The sequence below is a fragment of the Melospiza georgiana genome, chromosome 11 (assembly GCF_028018845.1).
Source record: "Melospiza georgiana isolate bMelGeo1 chromosome 11, bMelGeo1.pri, whole genome shotgun sequence".
NCBI lineage: Eukaryota > Metazoa > Chordata > Aves > Passeriformes > Passerellidae > Melospiza > Melospiza georgiana.
Genome location: NC_080440.1, coordinates 3,481,748 through 3,496,411, shown reverse-complemented (window position 1 = coordinate 3,496,411; position 14,664 = coordinate 3,481,748). Strand labels below are relative to the sequence as shown.

The 14,664-nt window shown below is 43.2% G+C and overlaps 1 protein-coding gene across 1 annotated transcript in view; it reads right to left on the bottom strand.

Moving 5' to 3' along the window:
• Positions 1 to 623: 623 nt before the first annotated feature.
• The window catches only part of SHQ1 (SHQ1, H/ACA ribonucleoprotein assembly factor), a 38,263-nt gene continuing 24,222 nt past the window's right edge, over positions 624 to 14,664 (bottom strand). The window contains exon 12 of the mRNA XM_058031930.1: positions 624 to 1,773. Coding sequence (XP_057887913.1) covers positions 1,125 to 1,773 — 649 coding nt within the window. The 3' untranslated portion in view covers positions 624 to 1,124. The remainder of the gene's footprint in view (positions 1,774 to 14,664) is intronic.

Sequence of the window (14,664 nt, the reverse complement as noted above, 5' to 3'; positions counted from 1 at the left end):
TTTCTGTACAATTTAATAGAAAAAAGGTTGAAAAGTAATCAAAACTTGCTTCTGCAGAGGAGTGAATCAGATGCTCCTGTTGGGTCTGGGCTCCTGCTGAGCCACACCTGGTGGTCCATGCTCCATCTTCCCAAATCCTTCTGCAGAAATTGGCTAACAGAAAAGGAGATGATTGGGAGCAGCCATCTGATTACCCTAACATGAATTGGCTAACAAACTCTGTTAACCTGACTGGGTTATTTCAACATTTTAAAGGCAAAAAAGGATAAATGAGTTGGCCAAAGCTGTGGGCCAGACTAACAAAGCCAGGACTACCCAGGCCAGGTTTGCTCTCAGTCCTGCTCCAAGACCCACAAGGGGTGTTGTTCCTTCACTGGTTAACCCTGCTGTGGTGGAACTGAGAGCATCTGCAGAAAAACATTAAATAATTGGGATTTCTATTCTTTAAACAGCAACAGAAGTGTCCACACACAGAAACTGCTCAAAAACAGCACAAAAAAAAAAAAAAATAAAAGAGAACACATGACAAAACTGCTGAAAGAACTTAGGAGGAACTGCAGAAATATAAACTTTATCTCTCACACATAAACGACACAACCATTGGCTCCTGTATTGATGGCATAGAAATTTCCTTTATTTTGTACAAAAAATACAGAATTTATATATTTTAAAATAATTTGCCATCACTATTTAAACTTATAACCATTATTTGAAATGGTTTACTACAAAGCATTTTAAAATAGCTACAATGGCATAAACAAGTTTATCCAAACATAATGAGGACATTTTTCAAGTAAATCCCAACAGCTAGACAAAATTAAAATGAGTCATTTCAGTTGTATTTGATTAGGACATCATTCTATCACTGAATAAGCTTAATGAAAACAGTTTCCCAGAAGTTTATTGAAATTATACATTCTCCCATCAAATATACACTGTTGAATTGGACAAAAATAAAAATTAACTGCGAGAGTATCACACAGTCCTATCAATTCTTTTCAAAGCAGTCTTGTCCTCCAACAAAAAAAGAAAAACATTTTTGTGCAGCACAGGACAGCCTTGGGACAGCTCATTCTAGAACAAGCTGTGAGCTCGTGGGTCACACTGTGCTCCTGCACAGTCCTTTAGTCTTCATCTTCATTTGTGCTGCAGAGAAAAAGCAACGGGTTGGGCTTGGGAGACACCTCCAAGAAATTTCCCTTCCCAGCAGCATCCTCTGAAAATCTGTCAGGCTCGGGTACAGGGTTTCCTTCTTGTTCCTGTGAAATGCAGCCTGCAGTAGCCAATCCTTCAGGCTGCTCTGAAAGTCTCATTGCAGACTGGATTTGCATTTCTAATTCTTCTATCAGTTTTCCAGGAGGAGCCGTAGACTGCAAGGGAACCTTTGATTTCCCACCGCCGACCTCCACGGCCCAAGTGTCCGTGCCCTGCCTCAATCCATTACAGCCAATAAGTGGAGCTGTCCTCTCCTCCTGCAGCGTGCCTTGCAAAGAATTTATTTCCCCATCTTCACTGGTCGAGGACTCCTGCTCATCTGAATCAGAGCCTTCTGTCTCAGATGATGAAGTGCTGCTGGATTCTTCAGAGTCACTTGTCTCCGACTCGGAGCAAAGCAGCTGTTGCTTGGAAACTGTGCCAGCAGCTTTTAACGCCTTCTCTTCCTCCTGCACCAGCACTGCTGCTGCCTCCAGCTCTTCCAGCTCCAGCCCCATCTGGGACTTGCTGAGCGTGGTTTTCTGCAAGGACTCACAGAGTGCAGCCAACTTTTTTGACCTTTAACAAAGAACAAGATATGTTATTGAACCTGACAAGCAGAACCTTCCCATTTGATAACGAGAACACCAATCTCAAACATTTCTTCCGTTTGCTTGGTATGCAAACAACTTTCTTCTGCAGCCCTGATTGTTTTTCCTCCTGTAACATCCACTTTTACAATCAGAAGGATTCCTAATTACAATTATTTAGGGTAACTTTTCCCACAAGGTTAGACAATATCCCACTGAAAGGCTTTGAGGATACCTTCCCGAAAGATCCTGCTGTGGGATGCTTCAGCAGTGCACAGTGAGGGAGGAGAAATTCCAGAACAAACCTTTTCAGGTTTGCTGTCTTTAGCAGCACACTCTGCAGCACAGGGCTGGCTGGATGAAGTTTATGTGCAGCAAAATAATTTTGGTTTCCTACCCTCCCAGACATCTCTGTGAAATGCAGATGAACCAGGAGAACATTCTGATCAGTGATCCAGGCTCCTCCTCTCCCACGATCACAGGAGATGTTCAGCAACTCTGGCTGCAGATGTACTTCACCCTTCCCCTGGAGTTCAGCTGAAATATAATTCAGCAGGAGTGCAGGTCCACTGAGATAGATGCCCCTAATAAAGCAGACACACCACACTGGCTTCAAATCTGTGGTGCAGCCCCATCCATTTCCTCCAGTGCTGGAAGCCAGCACGTGCTTTACCAGGAAAGGGCACCAAGGATTTATAAACAGAGACTGAAACGGAGGGGGCTGAGGGCAGAGGGGAAAACGGGCATAAAAACCCAAACATACATCCTGTGTCTTGTTGTGGAGTTTTGCCTCAGACTATCAATCAGCTTTTCACCACTTCCTGCAGCAGCAGGGCTGCTATAAATCCTGCAGTAACTGACTGGGTTTCATTTCCTCTGCCAGGGCTGTGAACCTGCAAGGCACGACACACTGACACTGGAGCAAGGAGCTGGGGATGTAATACACAGCTCCTGCAAGGCAAAAGTTCAAGTGCTTCTTCTCTCACTTCAATGATTTTAAAGATCTTTATATTCCATTTCCCAGGGGGCATAATTACTCAGTATAACATAGATGCTTCCACTTTTTTTTTTTTTTAGCTCCTAAAGGAATTGCATTTTTAAGTAGGGGAAGGGAAATTCAGTGCAGCTTTTTACACGTTTTACAGACAGGGCAACATTTAAATGCTTTAAAAACTTGGAATAAAACACACTAGACCTCCTTAGTTCAACCCACTGACCAGGAAACTGTGAAATAATTTTCCCAGAAGTAAAGAAACAGAAAACAATTAACATTTCTAGAATTTTCAAGTCTAAAGCTAAGAATTAAATGCAACACGATCCTACCAGCCTCTAATAAAAAAGGGGCACAAATTTTTAAAAACTTATTAGAATAATGTTTTCTTTCTAGCAACTTATTTCCATTTTTTTGTCAAGGACTTGCATTTTTCTTGAAAAATAACGGGGGATTTGAGAAGTTGCCAACTTAATTGGGAAGAAATCAAGCATTCTCCCTGCTCCATCGGAAAAGAGAAAGGAAAAGAAGCCAAGTGATGCACTGAGAGGTCCGTGGAGCCCTGCAGGTAGGTGGGACCAGAACAAGTGGCTGCAGGGAAATCTGGGGAGGAGCTGATTTATACCCCAGGTCACAAGAGTTTACATCCCTTTCAGAAAGCATTTTGCTTTGCTTTTCCAACAGCCTCTTTCCTTCCTCCTAACTGCCTGTGCACGTGCCCTTCCCCTGTGAGAGTGCTCAGACCATGAAGGTTCAATCCCTTTTCCTCCCCTGCTGCTGTCCATGGCCCCGGGAGCTGCCAAGGCTGGCTGTGCCCTGCCCCAGCCCTGCTTTGTCCCATTTCATCCCACTGGCACCACGAGCAACCCAGCACACACCCCCTGCCACAACAATCCCCCCAGTTCCCACTGCCTGTCCCAGCCATTCCACTGCTGCCATTATGACAGAAAAGCAATTCTCAAAATCCTGTTTCTCCCCACACTTCCATTGTATCTGTCAATTTCTAGAGGTATATTCTATGATTCTATTGGGTTTTTTAACTTTTGCCTATTTTTTCTGCCTTTTCATGCCCATTTCCCCTGCTCCAGACTCTCAGTCCTTAAAATCCTCTCCCCCCTACTTCACTATTTCCTTATAATGCAGTTTATATATTAAGATACAGAAATACATCACATAACTGTAGAGAGTATTAAGGAGTTGTATGACATGATCTAGTTGAACAGTTAGAACATCGGCTGGACTAGATGATCTTATAGGTCCCTTCCAGTCTTGAAAATTCTGTGATTCTGTGACATAATGTGCTTTTTTGGCATTAATAAACACTTTGCTGTGTGCAGGTTACCTAATGCCAAGTGTTAAGGAAGAAAACACACAGTGATGAACTTGTTTGACTCAACACACATTATGCTACCAAATTCAGAGTGGTCCTGCTGACAGATAAAAGAATGATCTCCCTAAAACAATTAAAACTCTTGGCCACATCAGGTATTTGCTGTCCCTGCTCACTGGATTAGATGGCCTTTAAAGGTCCCTTCCAAGCCCAAATATTCAGACTACAAAAATTCTCATTTCAGTTTTCTCAGTAGGTCAAATGTTTCTTCCCAACTTTCACTCTTCTCATCCAGTCTCCATCAGAATCTACAGATCTCAACACTTAAATATGAGACAAACTCAAAATTGTCAGCCCTTAACAATTTTATACATAAACCCAAAAAATTCTGCTCCCCAACTCTGCAATCTTGTATTTAAAAAAACCCCAACAAAGAACACCTGAAGAATGCAGTTGTTTCTTTTCTGCCCCTGTGCAAGGGACTAAGAGAATTACAATTAGCCATCAGTTCATCTCCTTTAAGGCAATTATCTAATTTGAAGGAGAACCAAGTTTCAGGAGTGCATTTCACATCAGCCTTAAGAAAAGGTGGCAGCACTCCCTGGACAAAAAACAAGGCAAGCAGAATAAAATCAGCATGGAAATGCTTTCAAAGGGAGACTCTGGGTCTCTGAACTGATGGTTCCCCAAGGTGAAAGATAAGCAACAATTCAGGAAAACAAAAATGAGACACCAGCAATGAGATCTTGTGTATGAGAGACCTGCAGTAAACAGGCCCTGCTGTTTCCAAAACCTTTTGAGTAGTGTTTGAGAGATTAGACAGCAAATACTTTAATTTTTCAAGTATGATTAATGGAATCCATGATTACTTTAAGACATGCTCATTCAGTATGCACATTTGTGGTAATGATATCTTATTATTATGGTAATAGTGTTCTTACATAAACATGCATAATGGGTTTTAAAGGTGCTACACATGATAATTATTAGTTATCACAATGTCAGTTGCTTAAGGAAAATGTTTAATTACAGGTTAAACTGATCAGATGCATGTTTTGTTTAATGCATAGCTTTGAGGAACAGATAAGAGAAGCATCTCGGGGCTTGTCCATGTAGTCTGGAATTAAAATTCCAAGACAGAACTACAGTAATCCTTGTCTAGGCACAGGAGAGTTTCTTCAGGTGCTAGAAGAAGAAAAAAATCTTGTTCTACAGATCTTAGATTATAAAGGAGTGAAACTGGGCTGAAAAGAACAAAGAATCAAAGGAGATTTAGCAAATAAAGGGAGATGGAGAGAACTCTGAGAAAAATAAAAAGAGGATTATGGCAACAGGCAAGGGAGATCATTAGAGGTTTACAGCAAAGGCCACCTGTGGCAGCATGAAGAGAAAAGTTGGTGATGGCACTGACTGCAGGATGGGGACAAGCAGGGTGGGAGCAGAGCAGGACACAGCTCCAGGTAAAGCCAAACTCCAGTTCTGCTCTCTGTTCCAGGGAGTACAGGGAACACAGGATCTGAGAAGGCAAGATAGCTGTTATCTCTGGAACATAGAGCTGTGAGGAAGAAGTCTCACTGCAGACAGACATCAGGGATTTGATTGTTTTCAAGGAAGATTTCACATAAGCTGGAAGACAAAAATCAACCCAGTCACTGACAGTAAAAAACAAATGCAGGACTTGGGTAAGGGGAGTACATCCAGCCACAAAATCCTCTCATTTTTCACCAGTGATGAACAAAAAAAAATTATGCTTCTGTATACTATGTCCATCAGCTAGCACTATGTGAGGAAAAAGGTTCAAAGAAAGTGTTAATAACTCAGACCTTCCCATCTGCCTGGTACTTCCCTTACATGCAGAACTCTTGTTTTAGCAGTTATGTTAAAAAAGACCAAACAACTCAAAGAGAACTTGAAAATACAAAAATCAGCAATCTGCTCCTCATTCTGAATGATGGTGGTGCTGCATACTCAATCGTGGCTGGGGAATTACAGATCTAAAGCACTCTGCAGATGATTTGCAAACATGGGAGTGCGTGTCACTGCCCAGAGCAGCTGTGGCTGCCCCTGGAGCCCTGGCAGTGTCCAAGGCCAGGCTGAAAAGGGTTTGGAGCATCCTGGGACAGTGTAAGGTGTCCCTGGTTGAAACTGGCTGATCTTTAGGGTCCCTTCCAACCCAAACCATTCCATGGGTCTGTGAAAGATTCACACTGGCAGCACAGCCTCCCAAAGCTGCAGTCAGTGAAATCTGTGGAATGGAAAGCGACTTTTCCTGCACAGGCACAAGCTCCAGCTCGCTTTTGTTTTTGTAAACAATAGAAGGATTATTTCTACTGGCTCATCAATTTGGCTTTGCATTCAGAGACGCACACAAACACCCCCTGTTGTGAAGTACTCAGTGTAAACAAGGTGTAAGACACGGCACAACCCAGCCGAGCCTCCCTGGTAACTCCCCTGGCTCATCCTGGCCAAGTGACAGCTCAGAGCTGCCAGGGCACATCGAGCTGCTCCTGGCCCAGCACAGGGCCCTCAGTGTCACAATCACTGACAGCAGCTCTGCTGGCCAGCCTGCTGCTCGAATGGGACCCACCTGCTCTTGAACTAAAAGTGATGCTGCTCACATGTGGATAGGGCCCACTCGGTGCTCCAGTGGGAACCAGTGCTCCACGCTGGCAGGGCTGCCAAGCCCTGTTTCAGAGTGTGAAGCACTTCCATTAATTATCTTTAAGCCTTGCAGGCAAGATAAACAAGTCTCAGAGGCAGCAGAGCCCTGTCAAGCACGGACGTGCCCGCGGAGCGCGCGGGGCTGAGCGCGGCCCTGCAGCTCCTCGGGAACAGCGAAACATCCCAACAGCACAGCAGCCTCTGTGCCCCTCTGCAGGGCTGGCACACCCTCTGCAGGGCTGGCACACCCTCTGCAGGGCTGACACATCCTCAAAGGGCTGCTGTGCCCCTCTGCAGGGCTGGCACACCCTTTGCAGGGCTGCTGACACACCCTCTGCAGGGCTGCTGTGCCCCTCTGCAGGGCTGGCACATCCTCAAAGGGCTGCTGTGCCCCTCTGCAGGGCTGCTGTTTAACTTATCTCCACTCAGCAGGAGCCCTGGACACACAGGATCCATCTGATAGTAAAGCTGCTGCATTAAGCAAAAGGCTCCCTGTCTGCTGCATCACAAGAGCCTTAATTTTATATCTTTAACACACAAGGAGTTACCAAGTTTAAAGAGAAGGCATCAGGCTATATTTACACCACCTTTCTCCACGAGGCCTGGCAAAACTCAGACTTAGCAGAGAAAGTTTCACAGCCAGCCTCTTTCTTTGATAAAACAGATAAGATATCAAGCAATACAACCAGACCAGTACCCCCACTTTAAATGTGTTCCAAATTACATACCTGGCAGCACTGCTTACAGTTTCCCACAATTATTCATTTAGCCAGAGGCACTGCAAGTATTAAGACAATTCTAGAGTTAATGTTATCTCAGACATCACCAGATATTATCCCAGAGCCTCAGTAGTTCAGATACAGAGAGTGTGCAAATTTACTATCTGCGAGACATAAATGTCAGTTAAACTATAAAGAAAAATGAAATTTTCTGCCTTGCCACCAGGACTGGTTGAGGACAGGCTGCAATAGGGACATGACTGGTGTTTCTGCAGGGTCTGTCCCTGGCGAACAAAAGGGCACCTGCAAAGGGACAGCTCTCCACATGCTTCAGATGGTCTCATTTTCCCCTGCTCACAGTGGCTCTTGCTGGATTCCATCCACCACTGTCCTCCAGCCCAAGCCTTATCTGCCCACACATCAGGGGTATGAAGAGGCATCGTTCCAGTCTCCAGATAATGCCAGATGAGCTCCCCATGGAACTCTGTCAGGATCCTGGTGTACATTCACATCCCTATGGCAGTAAGTCTGCAGCTCAGGTTCTCTCAAAGCAGAAGGCACAACAAGTTACAGCCAAACACAGAAGCAGAAGATAAGAAGTGAGCTCATACAAGAATGACACAGCTGGCAAAGCACCCAACCAGTCCATCAGGAAGAAAATAAATTGTGCTTTGCTCTAAATTCAGATGCAGCTTCTATCTAGTCCCAAACAGCTACTGGAGCAACCAAGCTGGTGATTTTTGGGGAAAGCTTGAAGCTGGTAACTGAGATCACACTGATCAGCACGTTCTGACAGCCAGGGGTGGAGGATAAAGCAGAGGAAAGGCACATTCTCAAACACCTGTAACAGAACTTAAACTTCAGGGGTTTAGCCCAAAAGTAGCACAATTCCTTCAGCAAGGCAAATAACAATGAGAAACATCCCTCCACACCTGATGTGCACTTTCAGGCAGCCTGAAAGAAAAAAAAAGACTGAATCCTTATGATACAGAATTGACAGACAATTTGATTTTAATAAAATATTCAAGACATGAAAGAGTCTAGGTTTGATCAGGCCTGACTGGTAAGACACAGGAGCAATAATGATGATGGCACTGAATACTAAAGCAGAATTCATTAATGCAGAAACAGCTCCAGTCAACAGGCACAAAATTGCATAAATGGTCCAACAATGGGGTTAGATCACAAAACCCCTCCAGTTCAGGAGAAGAACCCTTACAAATGGACGTTTAGGCGCAATAATAAGAAACTCATCACACTAAAGGCACCATCCATTTGCCCAAACCACTCCTTAAAAAGTCATGGGTTACAAAAGAATTGAGGCTTAGAATCTGCCCAGAGACAAGAGACTAGGGCTCAATTACACTTTTAGAGTGTGTTTTATAGCATCTCACATATTTCACCATTTATTATTTCACTTTCAAGGTTATTTATAATGAGTGCTTCAATTATACACTAGTCAGTGACCTCCAATCATAGTGAATTAGCTTTGAAAACGCAAGTTCAGGATCAGGGAACAAAAATACTCCAAAGGAAGTTCTGAAGGAAATTCAGAGCAGAAAATAATCTGGGTAAGTATTAATAGTGCCACCCACTTTGCCTGTCATGCACACTGCTGTATTACAGACCATGACAACAACTAACTTTACACAGTTCTTGCTGTTGAAGTACCTTACCACAGACTTTTACCCCAATTCCCCACAAGTTTGGGCAATCTGTGCACAGATTTTATTTCATCCAGATCTGGGAACACAACTATTCCTTTCAGCACAATACTACCACGAAGTTTAAGGCATGAACTGAAAAATACACACCTGAACCCTTCCATGGCAGCAAAAGGCCCTCACCCAGAAGAGCACAGAAAATATTTTATAATCATCAGAAAGATGAGTAAGTAACATCTACTAAATTTCTTTCCAGCCTTTATTAGCAGGTTAGCTCATCATACCCTACCTGCCTTAGGAGATGTGAAGGAATCCCAGAAGTGGTCGTAGAATTAACAGAAATAAAAACAAACAGCACCATCCAACAGCTTCATGTGCTCAGTTTATGATACACTTTTATAGTAAGAGGGAGAAGCCATAAATAACTCCATTAAAATCTCATTAGCTCTGATCAATGAGTACAGAAGATAATGGAGGAATGTTAGTAAAGGAAAAACAGGATCATTTTCTTCCGAACTTAGGTAAAAATTGACCTAAACTTTAACTAATCTTCTACCTTATCTGCAACAAAAGACAGATGAGTGTAAACACAACAGCAAAAACACAACATTTGTTCACAGGAATTAGTCCTGGATTAATCACTGTTTTCATAGGAAAGAAACAAATCTCCTCCCCAGCACATCAAAGACTACTTAATTTCTAAACTTCAAGTCAGTACTCAAAAAAATAAGTGCTCAGTCTGTGCAAGATCTTTTATACAACTGCAGGTAGGAATTCTTGCTTTCTATCCCTCAAGATGATGGACTCTGATTTTCAGCCTAAATAACCCAACTTTGCACAGTCACACTGCCCATGTCCATACTGACTGGTCATCATTTCCTTTCTAGCAGCTCCTGGAAACAGCAGGCAACTTTACCAAATTTAAGAGCAACTAGAATTTAAAGATTGTTGAATTCCCACATATTTTCATTAAAATAAGGAGAGGGATGAATAATGAGCCTGCTGGGACAAGGCTGGCAGGACACAGCTATTGCAGGAGGCCAGGCAGGCACCCACCAGCCAGCTGAGCCACGCTGATTCCAGCTGTGGATGCACCTCGTGCCTGGTGGAGGTGTCAAGGGATGTGGGGAAGGGACAACAGCACAAGAATTGGGTTGGGAAGTTTATAAAGTCTTTTTTCCTCCTCTCCTCACAGATACCAGACAAAGCAGAGACTGGAAAAGCGTTCCCTGCACAGCAAATCTTCACTGCAAACAGGAAAACCTCACTGAAAAAATCAGTGCTGGGTTGAAAAGTCTGGAAAATGCATTTCCCCGTGAGCAGCATGCCCCCACTTCAACTGGAGAAAGCAGAAAAGCTGAAATGCAGCACCAGGAGATGACTCTGGGCAGGAGAAACCCCCCTTTTGTACAGGTGACAAAACACAGCCCTGCCCCATAAACAAGGGCTGATGGGGAGAATCCAGAGGGCTTAAGGGGAACATAAAATGCTTTAATCTTGGAATTCTGGCTTTCAAAGGGCATTACATGGATTCTGAAAGCAAGAGAGTGATGTACTTACACTGCAATCCAACTGGCAGTCTTGTAAACATGAACTGCTATCTACATAGCTTAAAGTATTACAGTTTGTTAACCATAAATCAAATAGAACACAGCACCAGTGTTTCAATTTAAGTGACTTCTTTTATGTTAATAAGTCTGAATGTTTCAAGTGACTTTCTCCCCTTATTTATTCTGAAATTCCACAGTGCTTCTTTCATAATGAATCTAAATACTGCATGAGCTGAACTTCACATTTATAAATATTTTAAAAAAAGATGAAGCTTTCCAATATAACATCTTACTTTCATTACTTGGTCTTTTTGATAAGTTGAAACCAAACAGATCATGGATTATAAAAGAAATCAAGTACAGCTTACTTATGTAGATGATATTATGAAAATATTAGTAAGAGAAAACAGACTTGGAATTAATATTGCACTATAAAAAGAAACTGAAGAGTATTTGTATGTTTTAAGAATAGTTTAACAGAGCTCTGTTGCCAAAACAGCTCCAGTAAGTTGCAGCCAGTCCAAACATCTAATAATGGCACAGCTTCCAAAGTCATTTATGATAAACACAAATAATGAAAGATGAATAGATAACTCACCACAAAACAGATGCAGAGAGAGAGATTTTATAAATTGATAGCAATATTGGCTGTGTTACAGAAATGGAACACTGAACTGCTCTGTATTAGCCCCATTTCCCTCAAGTTTCTTTGCTGCCATTACCTAGAATTTGCTCTTCACCATCACTGCTGGTGATCTAGGAGAAAGCTCTTCTCATGCTGCAAATCAGACAATTTGTGTTACAGAATGGGAATGAAAGGTACTCACACAGCAGGGCAGAAAATGTGAATTTTAGTCTCAGGATAATGCTAGCAAAGTCCTGCATTACAAAAATAACAACAATGGCAGGGAACAGGCTTAAAGGCACAATTACAAACATTACTCCAACATGATCCTACCCCTTCACAATGGAAGATCCTACCCCTTCACAATGGAATTTATCCACCAAACAACACAGTGGGGCTGATCAGAGTTTAACTCCTCCGTTGCTCCATTCCTGACACCAGGAACACCTGAAGGGAAAACTCCACCTGCAGCCCCCTCACCCTCAGTCTGACCAGGAAAAGACACCAGACCTGAGCATCTTGCAGGCTGCTGGCAGGAAAGCAGATTTTTGCAGGGCCTGGAGCGAGCAGCCTGCTCCCAGCTGCTCTGGGGCACCACTGAACAAGGGGCCATGGCCTGGAACTGCAGCAGGGCCCACTTGGGTCAGATATAAGAACAGTTTCAACGATGAGGGTGATAAAACACTGGAAAAAGCTGCCCAGAGAAGCTGTGGCTGCCCCATCCCTGGAAATATTCAGGGTCAGGTTGGGCAGGGCTTGGAGCAATCCGAGTTGAAGATGTCCCAGCTCACTGCAGGAGGGTTGGACTGGATGCCTCTAAAGGTCCCTCCCGACCCAAACTGCTCCATGATTCCATGATCATGCCTCATAGACATGATGATTATTATTAAGCTGGCTGCAAACAAAGCAGGAAGATGTTCCCAGCCTGGAGCTCAGCCTCCCCCTTGGAGCAGAGCTGCACATTCCACCTGCTCAGAAAGGGAACGACTGCACCAGCTCATCCTTCCCCTCATCCAAGCAGAAACGCACTCAGCTGAGCTGTGCTGCCTGAGCAGACACAGATCACTGACCCTTCTGCAGGCACACAGCAGCTGCCTCCCAACAACTTTGGAAAATCAAAGCAGTAGCCTGAGGGGGGGAAAAAAATGGCTTTCTTCTTTGCCTGCTCTGCCCACAGCAAGGTGCATTCAGACACAGCCTGAAGGAAGCTGAGCTATAGAAAAGTGATGGAATAAATAGGAAAAAACAGAGGGCAGGAGAGCAAAAACATCAAAGGAAACTGCAGCTAGCAGCTGGAAGGAGAGATTAAATCCCTTGTTAAAAATCCATGTTTTACAGGGCTTGCTAAAACATACATGAGAGGGAATTTCTGGTAAAATACACATCTGTCTATCACCTTTCTGAGCCCTCAGGGCAGTGTTCTGCCTTAAGGCTCTTAGGTCAGTGCACTGTGTTAGCTGGGTATTGTTATTTACAAGTGCTCTGTGTGCACCTCCTGCTTTGCAGACACCTGAAGTGACAGCTCAGGCCTTAAACAAGATGCAGGACCTGAGGAGAGGCACTGGCAGCAAACCAACAGAAATTGTATTAAAAACATGCATCAAAACACTGAAAGGGGAGACACACAGAATGTGCCTGCAAATTATTAGTTACTCTTCTTAAATCCAAGAACTGTGATCTAAGGTGCAAGAGCAATGACTTAGGATAAAAATAAATAAATTTGGAAGTTCTACCAACTCTCTGATTAATTGGTAAAGTCCTACCTAAGTTTTAAGGAAAACGATAGCATTTCCTGTTTTAGTAGCATAATAAACTGCTCAGAATCTCCAAAACTTCCTGCATCAGACCCAGAACTCAGGTTGGAACCAAAAGGTGTTTAACTGAGCTGTGCAATTTTGATAGAAACAAGTAAGGCTGTACAGAATTACCCAACAACACAGGAAGAATGAGTCAACTCAATTACTTTTCACTAGGAAAATGTGAAAATTTATTGCTGTCTGAATTTTTCCTGTTCAAATAGACTGTGTGATATTTTTTTTTTAATACAACTCAATGGCTAAAACCTGAAATCTCTCTCCCATCATACTTGTAGACAAGTCCTAATCAACCTTTAATTTTCTTACCAGTGCACTCCTGAGTTTATTTGGCATCTTGGTGTAACACAGGTCACTCAGACATTTACACTCATGAAGTATTTCCCCCCTAATCCTCTCCATTTTTCAACATCTTTTTGAACAAGCACTAGAATCAGTGTTTTAACAGCCTTACAAATGATGCATTTTAAGGTCATGCCACTTCCTTCTTCTAAGTGATACTACTCTGCTTCTCCAGCTGAAGTGCACTCACCCTCTCACCTGCTCAGGTTCAAACTGTTCTCAAGCATGACCCAACCTATTTTTGAAGCTGTTGCCCTCAACTGTCTTTTATTCTCCAATTCATAACTGTGCTCTACAAGCTTTTAGTGAGTGTGTCATTTTAGACTCACTTGTATTAAAATGCACATTGTTCAAATAAGCACTTATGGCCTGTTTGGGGCAGCCTGTGCAATTCATTTTACACCTTTAAATAAATAAATAACATTTAATGCCACCAAAAAAAAAAAAATCTAACAGGACAGATTATGCGCTTTCTTACAGATTTTTAAATATGCATTAAATTAATCTCAAAGCCCATCTGAAGCAGCCACTCATTATTGGTAAGAGCAGCTGGGACAGCTCAAAGTAAATTCAGCACTCCAGGCCACCAAGGAAGTGAATGGGAAGCAAACCCAGCCCAGCACGAGTGCTCCAAGCAGTGCTGCACACTGAACTGCCTGCCAGCAGCAGCAATACCAGCTTGTAAAACCTGCTAAGAAGGAATTACAATAATTGGGGATTGTAGTCCTGAGCTGCAGTAATTGGGGATTGTAGTCCTGAGCTGCTGCAGCAATTCCTCCCAGGGCAGTCAGGGTGCAGCCCCAGGTGTGACCACGAACAGCACCAAGCTTTTGGGGTTTGTCCTTGTACCTGCGTGGCTCTTGCCAAAGCAGAACAGCAAAGGAAAGAATAGACTCCAAATTAAAAAATCTTCAAAACAGGAGGGGTTTTGTTGTGCAGGGAGTAGGGGAAGAGAATGATGTGGCTTCAGTGCATGCTACAATGACATTGCCATTAAAAAACTACAGTCCAAAATATAATCCTCTCACTACAAACCAGATCAAGTTAAGGGGTTTTGTGATGGGGTTGTTACACCACCTGATAAGTGAACACAAGCTAAAAACTCATGCGAATGGCAAAGCTGCTTCCAAAGCAGCACCATGAAAATCATTTGGCTTTTCTCTGCACCACACACTCTGCACACT